This window comes from Poromitra crassiceps (genome assembly GCF_964638095.1).
Source record: "Poromitra crassiceps genome assembly, contig: HAP1_SCAFFOLD_89, whole genome shotgun sequence".
NCBI lineage: Eukaryota > Metazoa > Chordata > Actinopteri > Beryciformes > Melamphaidae > Poromitra > Poromitra crassiceps.
This window is the reverse complement of record NW_028152245.1, coordinates 99408-112438: the sequence shown is the minus strand read 5'-3', so window position 1 is coordinate 112438 and position 13031 is coordinate 99408. Positions and strand designations below refer to the sequence as shown.

Sequence of the window (13031 nt, the reverse complement as noted above, 5' to 3'; positions counted from 1 at the left end):
AAAATGACCATAACATGTATTTATAATAAGCATTAACATCTGTCGTTTATCCAAATTGTATTTTCAACAAGTAAACATTCCATTTGGGTTTTCACTGCTGGTTTGCACATAGTTGACACTTGGATTTGAGTCATGGCAGGCAGCACGTGAGCCAGCAAGCAACAGGTTGTGAGGTCTCTAGACCATATTTCAAGCAGAAGGCCATTCGTGCATAATCTAATCCGATCACCCCTGACGTCAATCAAGTTCTAGCATGACGTGGTCAGTCAAAGTCTTAGTATGACGTCCGTAATGACGTCAGATATGACGTCAGTTAATTCTCATATATATAGCAAGGGTTCTACGTCTCTCTCTCTGGCCGATCATAACAGCAGCAGCTTCGCGGCAGTCCATCTCCCTTGAGCCGTCCTCCGGAGCGTTGTTTTGCCCCACCCACCTCCCCAGTCCGCCACCAACGAGTCGTGACTCCTGATCCCCCACGGGGGGGGGGGGATCTCCTAGCCTAAGCAGATGCCCTCCTCTTGCCTCAAGAGCAGCGCCACTGGCTAATGGAGTCATGCGCCAAAGTATTTGCCATGCATGCCGATTGCTAAATAAAGTTTGTTAAATCCTACCAACTGGCCTCTCATGATTGAAATGGTTTTGTTCATTTTAAATTAGATTCAATTCGATTTTGGGCCTTGATTATGCCATATAGGCCCGCATATCAATTGATGAAAGGAGTGTCAAGTGAATAGCCTATAAACTATAACTCCTTTGATGTCCAATGCGGTGCACAGCGAGATGAAAGCATCTGCCTATCACCAGCACAATTTTGATATATAGGCCTATTGAAATAGGAATTAAATGTTCACACATCTCCATCTATTAAATTAGCGAATATTATTTTGTGATGTGTAGGCTAGCCTATAGGCTACGTGATGAATGAATGAATTTGCAATTAGGAAGCGCAGATGCATGCGCCTCTCGTCACCTCACAACAACATGGGAATAACATTTGCTTTTATGGAAGAAAAATGTAAGAAATAGCGTATTGTGTACGTCAATCACGATATTATGGCAATTTAAACTAATTAAATGCATCAAGAATTGAAGAGAGGAATTTGAAACATGCACGGATGTCTGCCAATGCTGCCAATCTGGCATGCAGTGCACCATGCAGTCGGCAATAAATATATATATTTTTAATTCTATTTTTTTCCATCTGACAATAGGCTATATAGGCCTAAAACTGTAGGACATTCATTGTGTTTATAGGTGTTGCCCCCATATGCACGTGAGTCTAATTTATTATAGAGTTAATATAATGTAGGCTATAACTAGTCTACTTAACTTTTCAATAAAAATAAAAATAAATAGCTTAAACCTATTCCTTGTGTTATTTAGCCTATTTAGGCTATAGCTGTTTTCAGGGGAGCTGTGTGGACAAAGGGAAGGATTAGTGCTTAAGGATTAGAACACTTCAATTAATATATTCTGCCCGTTTTCTGGAAAACGACGACTAACCCCGGACTCTATAGCTCAAAGACGTCAGACTTGACTTGGACTTGCAAAAAATGACTTGTGAGCATCTCTGGTATAGGTCTTGACTCTTGAGACACTTACAATTAGGGGAGGAACAACATCCCTCAAAGTGTTACACAAGTCAAGTGCCTCTAAGCCACTTGTTGGAAACCTCAAACCTCTCTCTTCCATTATGATCGAACATAAATCAAAAACATCAGTGTCAATTAGATTTAGGAAGTCACAGCCTTCTTTGCAGGTAGACAAGTCAGCCTCATTCACAGGAACAAGCAGGTCTTCAGATCCCCACAAGTGAGGTGCCACATAGGCCTATAAGTATTCCGGTACATTTGTGTTCGGGGCGAATGCGATGGGCGTTCCAGGTATTGCTGATATCATTTAAATCCTCCTAAAAAGGGGATATATTGGAGAAAAAAGGACACAGAAAAGAAAGGAAATATTAATATTCACCATGCCTAAAGTAGTCCATTGCATTTGCTAAGTACATTGTGACAGTTGTCATGTATAACAGTAGACTACAGTAGCACTCTACTAAAATATATTAAAAAGTATTTTCATCGTTATGGCTTGGGCTCAGCCCAGAAAATATAAATTGTTTATTTTGCTTTTTGCCTATACTGTTTTTATTAAAAAAAATAAAAAAAAATAAAGTTGATATTATCTTGTTTCTCAACATTGGTTTGCGTTTGTTTCTTATTGTGCACATGAACCTTTTGCTTGGAGCAGGTGTGTTTCTCATGTCGGACAGCTGAAGCCAACGGCCCCTATCGTTGCATCGGCGCAGTTTCTAGGCCGAGCGGCAGGCGCAGATCAAAGCAGTGGGCGTGGAAAGGCGCACTTGATATCGTCGTGCTGGCGCTAGATGCAGCCCAAAGCATTACAACCACGCCTTTTAGGCGTAAAATTATGCACCGTCATGCTCATTGGATAAGTGCAATAAACGAATCGCACGCTTGCCTTTTTAGCTCCAATTCCAGTGATCCCGCAAAACCAGACGAAAGCCAAACGCTCTGCCCCCCCCCCCCTCTCTTCATCCAGCCTGTCTGTCTGCATTATAGGCTATTATTCCATATTATTATGCTTCTCAAACCAATCTAACTGCAGTTTCAATACTGCAAGCATGTAAATACGCTACACTATAGCAAGATCAAAGTGAAAATAATGTACTAAACGCATCAGCTAGAAAAATATAGCCTATTAGATTGGTGAAAGTTTGTCCAGAAAGATATCGTTTTCTCTCCCCTGCTGCAGGTAGAATGATGCACATAAATATACCCTACATTATGTAAAGTCATTGCATAAATGTGTTTTTATTGTAAAACTAAATGTGGAGTAGGGCGAAGTTATTGGAGCGCACATCACAGTATAGCAGATGACAGTAGAAGCTTCCGAAGCGCGTTCCGCTGTCACTTACCTAAATCACGTTAAATCCACACAGGGTATATATAGGCTCAAGAGGACATATATGTTTCACATAGGGTGGTGTTTCATTTCATGTTTTATTTGGTCCAATATTGAAATGTTCGACAATTGCAGGTTGTCTTACCATTACACATTATTTTAGATCTACCTTTTATATCTATTTCGGCTCTATTTAGTAGCGAAATGGAGGACCCAATTGCATGCTGGGAGTGGACATTCACAGGCAGTAAACTTACAACTGCTATTTCCTATGGGAAGCTGGGTGCTGCGTGGCTGCTATGTGTTGTGTCTGTTTGAGCGAGGGAGTCAGAGAGAGAGAGAGAAGGGTGACTCAGAGGCAGAAGAGCACTGGCGCACTGAATACGCCTGGTTTCAGAGAGAGACAGAGAAGGGTGACAGGGGAGAGGCACAAGTGCACTGGCGCAGTGAATAGGCCTGGTTTTCAAAGGCGCAAAGCGCTAAATTTAAGGCAGGTGCCAAGATATCAGTACGCCGAGATTTAAGGCCGACACGCCCACTTTGGCCCATTCTGGGGCTGCGCCACGCCCATTCGGCCTAAAGCGCATTTGGCAGCCTAAAGCCATATTGATATCGTCCCAAAACAGGCGCAAGGCACGTTTTTTTGCGTTTAAGGCCCGTTTTAGCGCCGAAGGCTTGTGGGAGAATAGGGCCCAACAGCTATATAGGCGGCCTAGCCTATAGGCTATATGAATTAGTTCACATTTGAGCATTTTTTATGACATAAGTGGACTTTTCCTTCATTTTATTTGTTAAGTTAATTTAGCCAAGTGTTTGGACCATTTGAGTTTTATAGGCTACATTGTTTTGTTGAAAGAGAAAAAAGACTCACTTCAGCTTGTTGAGCCAGTGGTTTGAGCATGAATTAACAGGTCTGTCTGAACACAATTTTGTAATGGACCTATTATTTATTACGAACTTAGTTTGCATATTGTTTAGATTTTAGTGGAGCTTGAGGCAATGAATGAATGAATGAATGAATGAATGAATGAATGAGAGTGTATTTCGGACATTAAAAAAAGGAAATATACATGTATACACGTTAGCCTATAGCATAATTGCCTAAGTCATTTTTTAAGGTTTTCGGGAAACAAGAAAAAACACATTATTTCAGCAAGCACATAAAAACTTTTTATTTTTACTGTAACAGTAACTTAACACAGATGTGTGAACACGTATTCCACAAAAAGAAAGACAAAAAACGATTGCATCATAACCAAAAGTGACAGGCAAATATTGCATTGACTTAGGCAATTTATGCCTTACAGTGACGGAAGCATGTGTCTTTATGTGCGCGCCAAGGGGAAAATGCCGGGCTAAATTGGCGGGATTCGATGTTAATAGAACCAAATAGAAAATAGCCGATTAATAAAATGTGTGCTGGTGGAACGAAATTCAACTTCAAATAGAGCAGCATCACTCATCGCCGGCTCTCAGTACCTGCGCAATTACACATGCAGCTGAGATGCAAGAGAGCCCCAAAAGGAGAGGTTTGGGCAGCAGCCCTTTTTCAGCATGTGAAATGGCAATAATACACAGGTGATTCACAGGTGGGCATGAGCACGTTATTTGATTTCTATGACAGCCTCACATCTCTCTCTCTCTCCCCATCTAGGCTATATTTTCTCTGTCCCTCTTTCTCTCTCTCACTCTCCCTCTGAGTGAGGAGGAAGCTGCTGACGTGACGCTGTGGTTTTATGGGCAGGACCACACCTCCACAATGCTTTTGGGCATAAACACACCTATACAGAGATTTGCGCCAAGATGACGTGAAGCGCAGCGGGCTGAAACGCCCACAATTAGGGCTTTGCACGGCGCGATTCCAGCGCAAAACGGGCGCTAAAGCAAGTCGGGAAGATAGAGCCCTTAATATTTTTCACGTGAGAACGTAACATATATGTCACCAGTTTATCAGAATAACGCCTATTTGGAAATATTTAACGAGCAGCGAGAGCTGGCTGTGCTGACACTGGTCGGACTAGCTATCTGTCAAAACCTACTGTACAGCCAGTACGGTACAGCCATCGGCTCCTCGCAGCAGTAACGCTATGAACATGTAACTGAAGTTGGCCGCAGTGTAGCTTAATTCTGAATGTTGCCAAACTTCATTCATTATTATAGTGACGTTTTGTTTTGAAATTGGCCGCCAACTAGCGCTGAACCGGAAGAACAAATACAATTGCGTGTAACGCAGAAGAGAGAAAAAGTGGGCGTGGTAAATAAGGCGAATACCAAGGCCCAAACAATGAATAGCATAGAATACATGTTTGAGGGGTGTGTGTGTGTGTGTGTGTGTGTGTGTGTGTGTGTGACACTCCCCCTGTATAAATAAAGGTAAAGAAAGGGAGGGAGTCTGAGCTTTGTTTCTCCTCTAAAGCCAGGAGAGAGAGAGGGAGGGGAGGAGATGAAGTGGGAGGAGAAACAGGTAGAGCACACACACATACACACGCGCGCAAAGTGGGAAGCGAAACTGGTAGAGCACACACACACACACACACACACACACACACACACACACACACACACACACACACACACATGCAAAGTGGGAGGAGAAACAGGTAGAGCAGGCTGGTGTGTGTGGGTGAGCGGGGGGAGAGTACATCCACACCCTGTAGGTCTCTCCTCCAGTCTGCTGTCAGGAGGGCTCATCAGCACTCAGAGGGTTAACATTAGGGTTAGTCAGCACTGAGGGGGTTAACATCACTCAGCACAGAGAGAGAAGGCTCCCAGTCTGTCAGCACAGAGAGGGTTAGAGACAAGAGTCAGAAGAACCAGAGGAAAAGAAAAGAAAAGATGGCTGTGAACAAATGCATCAAATACCTTCTCTTCTTCTTCAACTTCCTTTTCTGGGTGAGTAGGTGATGTGTCGTGTTTACACTAACCCTAAAGGCGCTAAGATGTTACAGAGGCTATCCACCATTTTATTTTATTCACGTTTTTTTAGGAATAGTTTTTCGTCAAGCAGGTGTATAGCATTAGGTTACACTCCATTACTTAACATTACATTATATCACATTCCATTATATCCTATTATAATACATTATATCACATTACAATACATTAAGTCATTTATCAGAGGCTTGTGTCCAAAGCAACTTAGATATGTGACACACAGTATATGTGAATGTTTTCAGCAGTGCCACCATGACAAACCTTTCCCACTTTGGCACTTTTAGTGATGATTTAAACCTTGTAAGTGATGAAGTGATAACTAAAACCTTGTAAGTGATGAAGTGATTAGAACTCAAACCTTGTAAGTGATAAGTGATTAAAACCAAAACCTTATAAGTGATAAAGTCATTCGAACTAAAACCTTGTAAGTGATGAAGTGATTAGAACTAAAACATCTCGAAAAATACATCAACTGCCGTCTCATCAAACTTCAGCATGAAGCCCCGGGCTTTACCTACATCGACCCTATGTGCAGTCTGTTGCTCCACATCCACAGCCTTTTTCCGGTCCATCTCGGCTAACTCTTTCTGAAGCACCCGGTCCTTCTCGGCTTCAACGCGGTCCGGTCCCTATCTTCTTTCTCCCTCTGCCATTTTCTATCTCTATCCTCCCTCTCTTGCTGCCAGCGTTCTATCCCGCTCCTCTGTTTCACGCTTTCAGGCAGCTTCCCGCACCTCCTTTTCACTATCAATTTTATGCAGCTTCATACCGAAGCTCCTTTAAATCTAACTCTGCTGCTATCCGAATTTGTATTTCCTTCTTCGACAGTCCAGGCTCCAGGGCAACTTCCTCTAGCCCAGCCACAGCTTTCAACTCCTCCAGTTACGAACTACTGAACTGGTCCTTCGTCATCTCACGCACATCCTCCATGCTGGCAGCCACTTGAAGTGTGTTTTGTGTGCAATGGAAGCGCTTTCGACATGATTTCCAAAGTGTTCAGACATGTCCTGTATGAACGCAGCCTTAGGCTGATCATCATTGAAGACAGCATGCGACTGATGATATGCTGCTCTGGTAGTCAGCTCTCCTCAGGGCTGGCAGGTGAGGCCCCGTTCCTGGGCCAGCTCAGACAGTGAATGTGAGAGAGAGTGCACGGTTCCCACACTGGTCAATGGGTAACATTAACATGGGACATTATCATACATAAAATATAAAAAGTATCCAAAAAGGGGCACAAACAGATCCCTGCTGTTGGCTACATTGTGTTCATGGCAGCCATGTTCTCCGGACTGGGAGAGTGAGCGCCCGGTGGCGCGCTTCCATATATGGACATATCAGCCGCCTCCACACAAACACAGCGGCTGCACACAGATACATAGGCTTCATGCAATGATAAACCAGCCAGAAAACATATAAATAAACATCATCATATCTGAGCTAAATAATGCCCACTCTCCTCTAAGAGACCGTGACACTGCGTTTAGATATTGACTACCAGTCAAGTTAAACGGTGGTCTGTGGGACGTCCTGATGTCACCGTGTTAGGACCTTCCTCCGATTTTTTTTAATACGCCATTTCCTACATATACTTCCACTTATCCTTACATATAGTTTATAGTATATAGTATAGCATTTGGTTTGTATAGTAAAGTTAGTATACTGTAGTAACGTTGTAACCTTTGATGCTAGCATCCGATGCTACTGTATAAGAACCCAGTTCATTTAAAGAGATGCTGTAACACAAGAGAGCTGTCTGCAAAGGTGTCATTTATCTTTTGGAAACTAAGATAATTCACAGTCTACGCTGCACAAAACGACAAATGAGCAAGTTTCATGAAAACTAAATTATTTTTAATATCATATTATTATCATATATCATCATTATCAATATCATTTTATATTCTCTATCCTACAGGCGGAGCCTCAAACTTTGTGTCAATCAGTCTTTAAACCATTTTATTATTACACTTCCCACCCAATTCACCCATCTTGTGTCTAAAAGGCAGGAAGTAAACGAGGTCCAAGGAGAACACTACTGAGGGTTTTCAACTTCCAATTTAGGTGTTTGAGTGCTGCAGGGGCTTTATCAATGTCTTGCTTCCACCTGTTTTACTTCCTAACTTTTAGAAAATTGGTGAATTGGGTGGGAACGGCTAATACGAGTTAAATGTTGTTGCTTAACAATATGAGCCAAAAGTCTCTTTGTTTTGTTAGACAGACCCCAGGCTAAAGATAACTATCTTTGATGTTATTTATTCCTTTGTTTTGAGTATGTATAACTGAGGCCGAGAGAGCTCCAAATACTTAATAATAAGTGAAGGCACTGGAAAACTCTTCTTCAGCAGTTTGAGTGTCCTGCTCAAGGGCAACCCAGAGGTCATTTTCGAGTCAGGCCAGAACATTACTCATCTCAATTTACAGCCAATCCAGAGATGTCTCGCATCCAGGCAAGCAATTTTTTCGGGCTGTTCTCATTCACTGTTCCTACTAAAAAGTGAAGGACTTAAATGTGTCAACCCGTAATATGCTAGTCCAATAGACGTCCAGAGAACTTCCACAACATCTAAAATCAACCCCACCGTAGTTTGACATTCAAATCAGTCGAGGAGCGCTAAGGCTACGTTCACGCAGGGCACCCAAGCCTTGCCTACGCCTTGCCTTTACCCACGCTTTTAAATAGGTGTCCTTTTTAGTCAATGAGGCTGTGTACACAGGGCGCCTCAACGTGAACCTTGCATGTACCCACGCTTTGCCTGAGCTGCGCCGATTTTCTCGTTTAGGCGTGAGTTCTATTTTCAAGCCGACTAGGCGCGTGAAGGCAGACTTCTTCTGTCAAGCCATGAAGGAAAAACGTGACAATATCTGTTGGAAATGGCAAAGTCAACTGAATTTCAAAATAAAATGGTGTTACTACAACAGTGTTGAGCAGAGAGAGAGAGAGAGAGAGAGAGAGAGAGAGAGTGATTGGCGGGTAGCTATCACGTGGGGCTTTCTCCCCGTTGTTAAACAAATCTTCAGGAGAGAGAATAGCGACCGAAGAAGCAAGATGGACAATGAAAAGTTAATCCACGTTGTACAACAGCATCCAGTTCTCTATGACAGCAGTCACCCAAGAAGGAGACCTGGTTATACATATCCAGCATCAATAGCACATTAAATATATCTGATTTATTTTACCTACCCATGATAATTCGGGACCACACGTGACAAAAAAAAACACTCGGGAGAGAGGAGAGGCGCTTGTAACTCGGCTCAGGTTCAGCGTGGAATAGGCGTGCAGTGTGATCGCAAAAGCGTGTGATAGGTTCACACGCAGCTCAAGGTCTGTAGGCATACGCGTGGGTTGAGGCAAGGCAAGGCGTAGGTGCCCTGTGTGAATGTAGCGTAAGGGTGACTTTGCCGGGGTGGTGGATACGTAAAACGCTTGCCTTTCACAGACCCAAGTTCGGGTCCCGGTGTGTTCAAAGTCTACATTTGATGTTTTATTGTACTTGGCTAAACATACCCATTACAAACAACTTTTGGGACGTTTTTGAATTGGTCGTGTTGTAGGTGTGTGTGTGTGTGTCTGTGTGTGTGTGTGTGTGTGTGTGTGTGTGTGTGTGTGTGTGTGTGTGTGTGTGTGCGTGTGTGTGTGTGTGTGTGTGTGTGTGTACTGACCAGATTAATCGTTTCATGAGAACACATTGATTTTTTTAGACTGGTGCCCAATCTAAATGCATTGTTGTGTCTTTAACTGTGTTGGGATCTGTTTCCCACATGTAAATAGGGCAAACACAACGGTAAATATATATTCCAAACATATTCCACATTCTGGCTCTGGAGCTAAATAAATATCCACACTGCAGTGAGCTAAAGTCAGCAGTCTGGGTCTCCTCTCTATCTCTCATGCATGCTGTCAACTATCAAGTCATCTAAATAAATAAAAACACCAACTTTAGCTCCCCATGCCCAACACATTTGATTGTAACATGAAATCCGAGCAGCATCTCTGCTTGCTCTTATTTCTATCTTCCATATTCCAGGCAGTAAGTGATGGTAAATCAATGTTAAGTTAATTCAAACCACTCAGTGTTGACCTCATGTTGAGGGAGGATTTATCTGGAAAGCCTCCAGTTTCTCCCTCCGACCCTCAGTGTTAAATGCTATGCTAGCTGTAATGCTATGCTAGCTGTAACTACAGGGATGAGCAAGTACACTTATATCTGTATCAACTAAACTATATGTATCTTACTCAAAAGGGGCGTGACTTAAATCCAAAGTTGGCGGTGTTTAGCCTGAAAGTGAGTGTGGCTTAAGTTTTTATGTGGCTGCTGTTGGCAGTTCAGCATGCCGAGATGCCACTAAAACGTTCAAAGTATGGCCAAAAAGGTATCTGTACCGGATACTCGTTTCATCCGAGTACTAGGGTCGTCCCTTCTAACAGTTTTTAGTGTTTAAGCACCTTTTAGTTAAAAAAAAATTAAATAATTGTTTTTTTATTATGAACAACAACAACAATAATAATAATAATAATAATAATAATAATAATAATAAAGGTAATAATAATAATAATAATAATAATAATAATAATAAATATAGCCGCAAGCGGCGATGACGGGGTCCAAGCATGGTCAGTAAGTGTGTAGTGGTCAGTAAGGGTGATGGGGTCAGTCAGGGTGTTGTGGTCACATAAGTAAGTAAGTAAGTACTTGTGTAAGTACTTGTGACTTGAAGTAGTACTTGGATAGAAAGCAGTTTTTGTGTACAATATCCCTTTAAGTATCTGGACAGAAAGTGGTATTTGGGTAGAACATATTGTCAATACGACAAGTAGTTCTCTGGCTCTGCAGATACATATAAAATGGTCTACAAAATTAAATACAACAGTCTGGATAGCTCACTTGGTAAAGCTCATGACTTATGCTAACTAAAGACCATTGCGGCTCAAAGTTCAAACCCCACGTGGGATGAGCAACTTTCAACTTCAGACAGTTAAGTCAGTAACATTAATTAAAACCCCACATGTTGCCTCCTTATTTTGCGGTGTTTCATGAACTTTTTCAATATCTTGGAAATGTTAGCTGGAGATTGCGTGGCTGTGTTCAAGAACGTGTTTTGCAACAGGAGAGGTTAGTTCTTGTCTCATGATGGAGCTTTTGTGTTCTGAAATCAGAATTTTCAGTTGTCATTGTGTCTTTCCCACACACACATCAAACCATAGGGCGTAGTGGCGTCCACTACAGAAGGTTGATGGGTTTTATCCCTGAAATTGCTTTTGGTGACTATAGCCAGCACCCTGCATGGCAGCTTGTTATGCAGTCCATTTACCATTAAGGACATTTTTGTATTACACACATAATGCACCACTTTACATTAAAAGTCTGCCCTGAATGGAGGTGTTTGAACTAATTGGTGTGGGTTGTGCTGTTACAATGAGCACATGAGTGACAAGGATAATTCAGATTGAATTCTCTTTTTGGACCTTTCCCATCTGAAGACACAATAATGTATTGGAATGTTTTTCCTCTCATATATCTGAAAGAAGGCTCCCAGCAAACACAATTACATCATGATGATGTTCTGATATCATCTTTCAGTGACGTCCAGGACTAGGCCAAATCACAGCCGATTTGGGGATCATTTAGACATCTACACAGGAATGTCAAGATGACGTCGAAATATGACGTTACCATGAATAGGCATATTCAGTTTTTTCTGCTATGTACACAGTGTGTATTCAGCAGCGTTATACATACAGTAGTAGTAGTAGTGTTGGTAGTAGTGGGAGTGGTAGCAGTAGTAGCAGCAGTAGTTGTAATTGACCGGTTAATGAGTTGTGGGCAATTTAGGGTTGGCGTGTGTTTCATTAAAAGTTTCGAGATTTATCATTTAAAAATGGTTTCACGTATCCAAAATCCTTTAATAACTTCAGGTCGGGGTAGTCCATAGATGACCCAGAAAAAGTTTTGTGTGATTTGGACAAACGGTCTAGGAGGAGCTCGCAAAAGTAGGTTTTTGATCAAATTCAAAATGGCGGAAAATCTACCAGACAGAAATGGGCGTGGCCTAGTAGGTTAGATGCATGATGCTCCAGGGAAACCAGTAGATGTGGAATTTTGATTCTACAGCTCGTGGTTCAGAAGTTATGGACTGACAAACGTGAAATTGGCTGTTATAGCACCACCATCTGGTGGATTGGTGTAATTTTTTTACTCTGAGTAGTGGGTGATGTCGTGAACCTGTGTGGAAAGTTTGGGTGATGGGGGGTGTATGGTTTCTGAGATCCACACACTTTTAGGGCAGGAAAAGAACAAAAGTAAATACACAAAAGTTTAGACATTTATAATTTCAAAACGGTTACACGTATCCAAAATCCTTTAATAACTTTAGGTCGGGTTAGTCCATAGATGTCCCAGAAGAATTTCCGTGTGATTTGGCCAAACGGTCTAGGAGGAGTTCGCAAAAGTAGGTTTTTGATAAAATTCAAAATGGCGGAAAATCTAGGCACACGCAAATGGGCGTGGCCTATATGGATAGATGCGTATTGATCCAGGAAATACAGCCGAAGTAGAATTTTGATTCTACGCCTCACGGTTCAGAAGATATGGACCATAACGCGAAATGGTCTGTTATAGCGCCACCATCTGGCCGATATGGGTAATTTTTTTTTTCTGAGTAGTGAGGCACATTTACAATCTATGTGCCCAGTCTGGCTACACTGAGCATTACAGTTTCTGCTGTACATACAGTTTTACCGGAGAAGAAGAATAAAAAAATAAAATAAAAAAATAATCAGAACAGATACAATAGGGATCCACGCACTTCATGCTTGGACCCCTAAATATAGCCGCAAGCGGCGATGCAGGGTTCAAGCTTCCGGTGACTTGGGGGGTATATGTCAGATAATATAGACACTGAATAGTGCACATTTATTCAGAGTTGGTATGTGCACAAGTAAACAAAGTTTGGTTGATATCCGGTGACCTGATGGTTTCCAAGCAGTAGTAGTAGTACTAGTAGTAGCAGTAGTAGTAGTAGTAGTAGTGTTGGTAGTAGTGGGAGTGGTAGCAGTAGTAGCAGCGCTAGTTGTAATTGACCGGTTAATGAGTTGTGGGCAATTTAGTGTCGGGGTGTGTTTCATTAAAAGTTTAGAGATTTATCATTTCAAAACCGTTTCACGTATCCAAAAT

At 42.0% G+C, this 13031-nt stretch overlaps 1 protein-coding gene across 1 annotated transcript in view; it reads left to right on the top strand.

The window, feature by feature from the left end:
* The first annotated feature begins 5609 nt into the window (after positions 1-5609).
* LOC310800811 (tetraspanin-8-like) overlaps positions 5610-13031 on the top strand; it is a 47026-nt gene continuing 39604 nt past the window's right edge. The window contains exon 1 of the mRNA XM_083664727.1: positions 5610-5817. Coding sequence (XP_083520853.1) covers positions 5761-5817 — 57 coding nt within the window. The 5' untranslated portion in view covers positions 5610-5760. The remainder of the gene's footprint in view (positions 5818-13031) is intronic.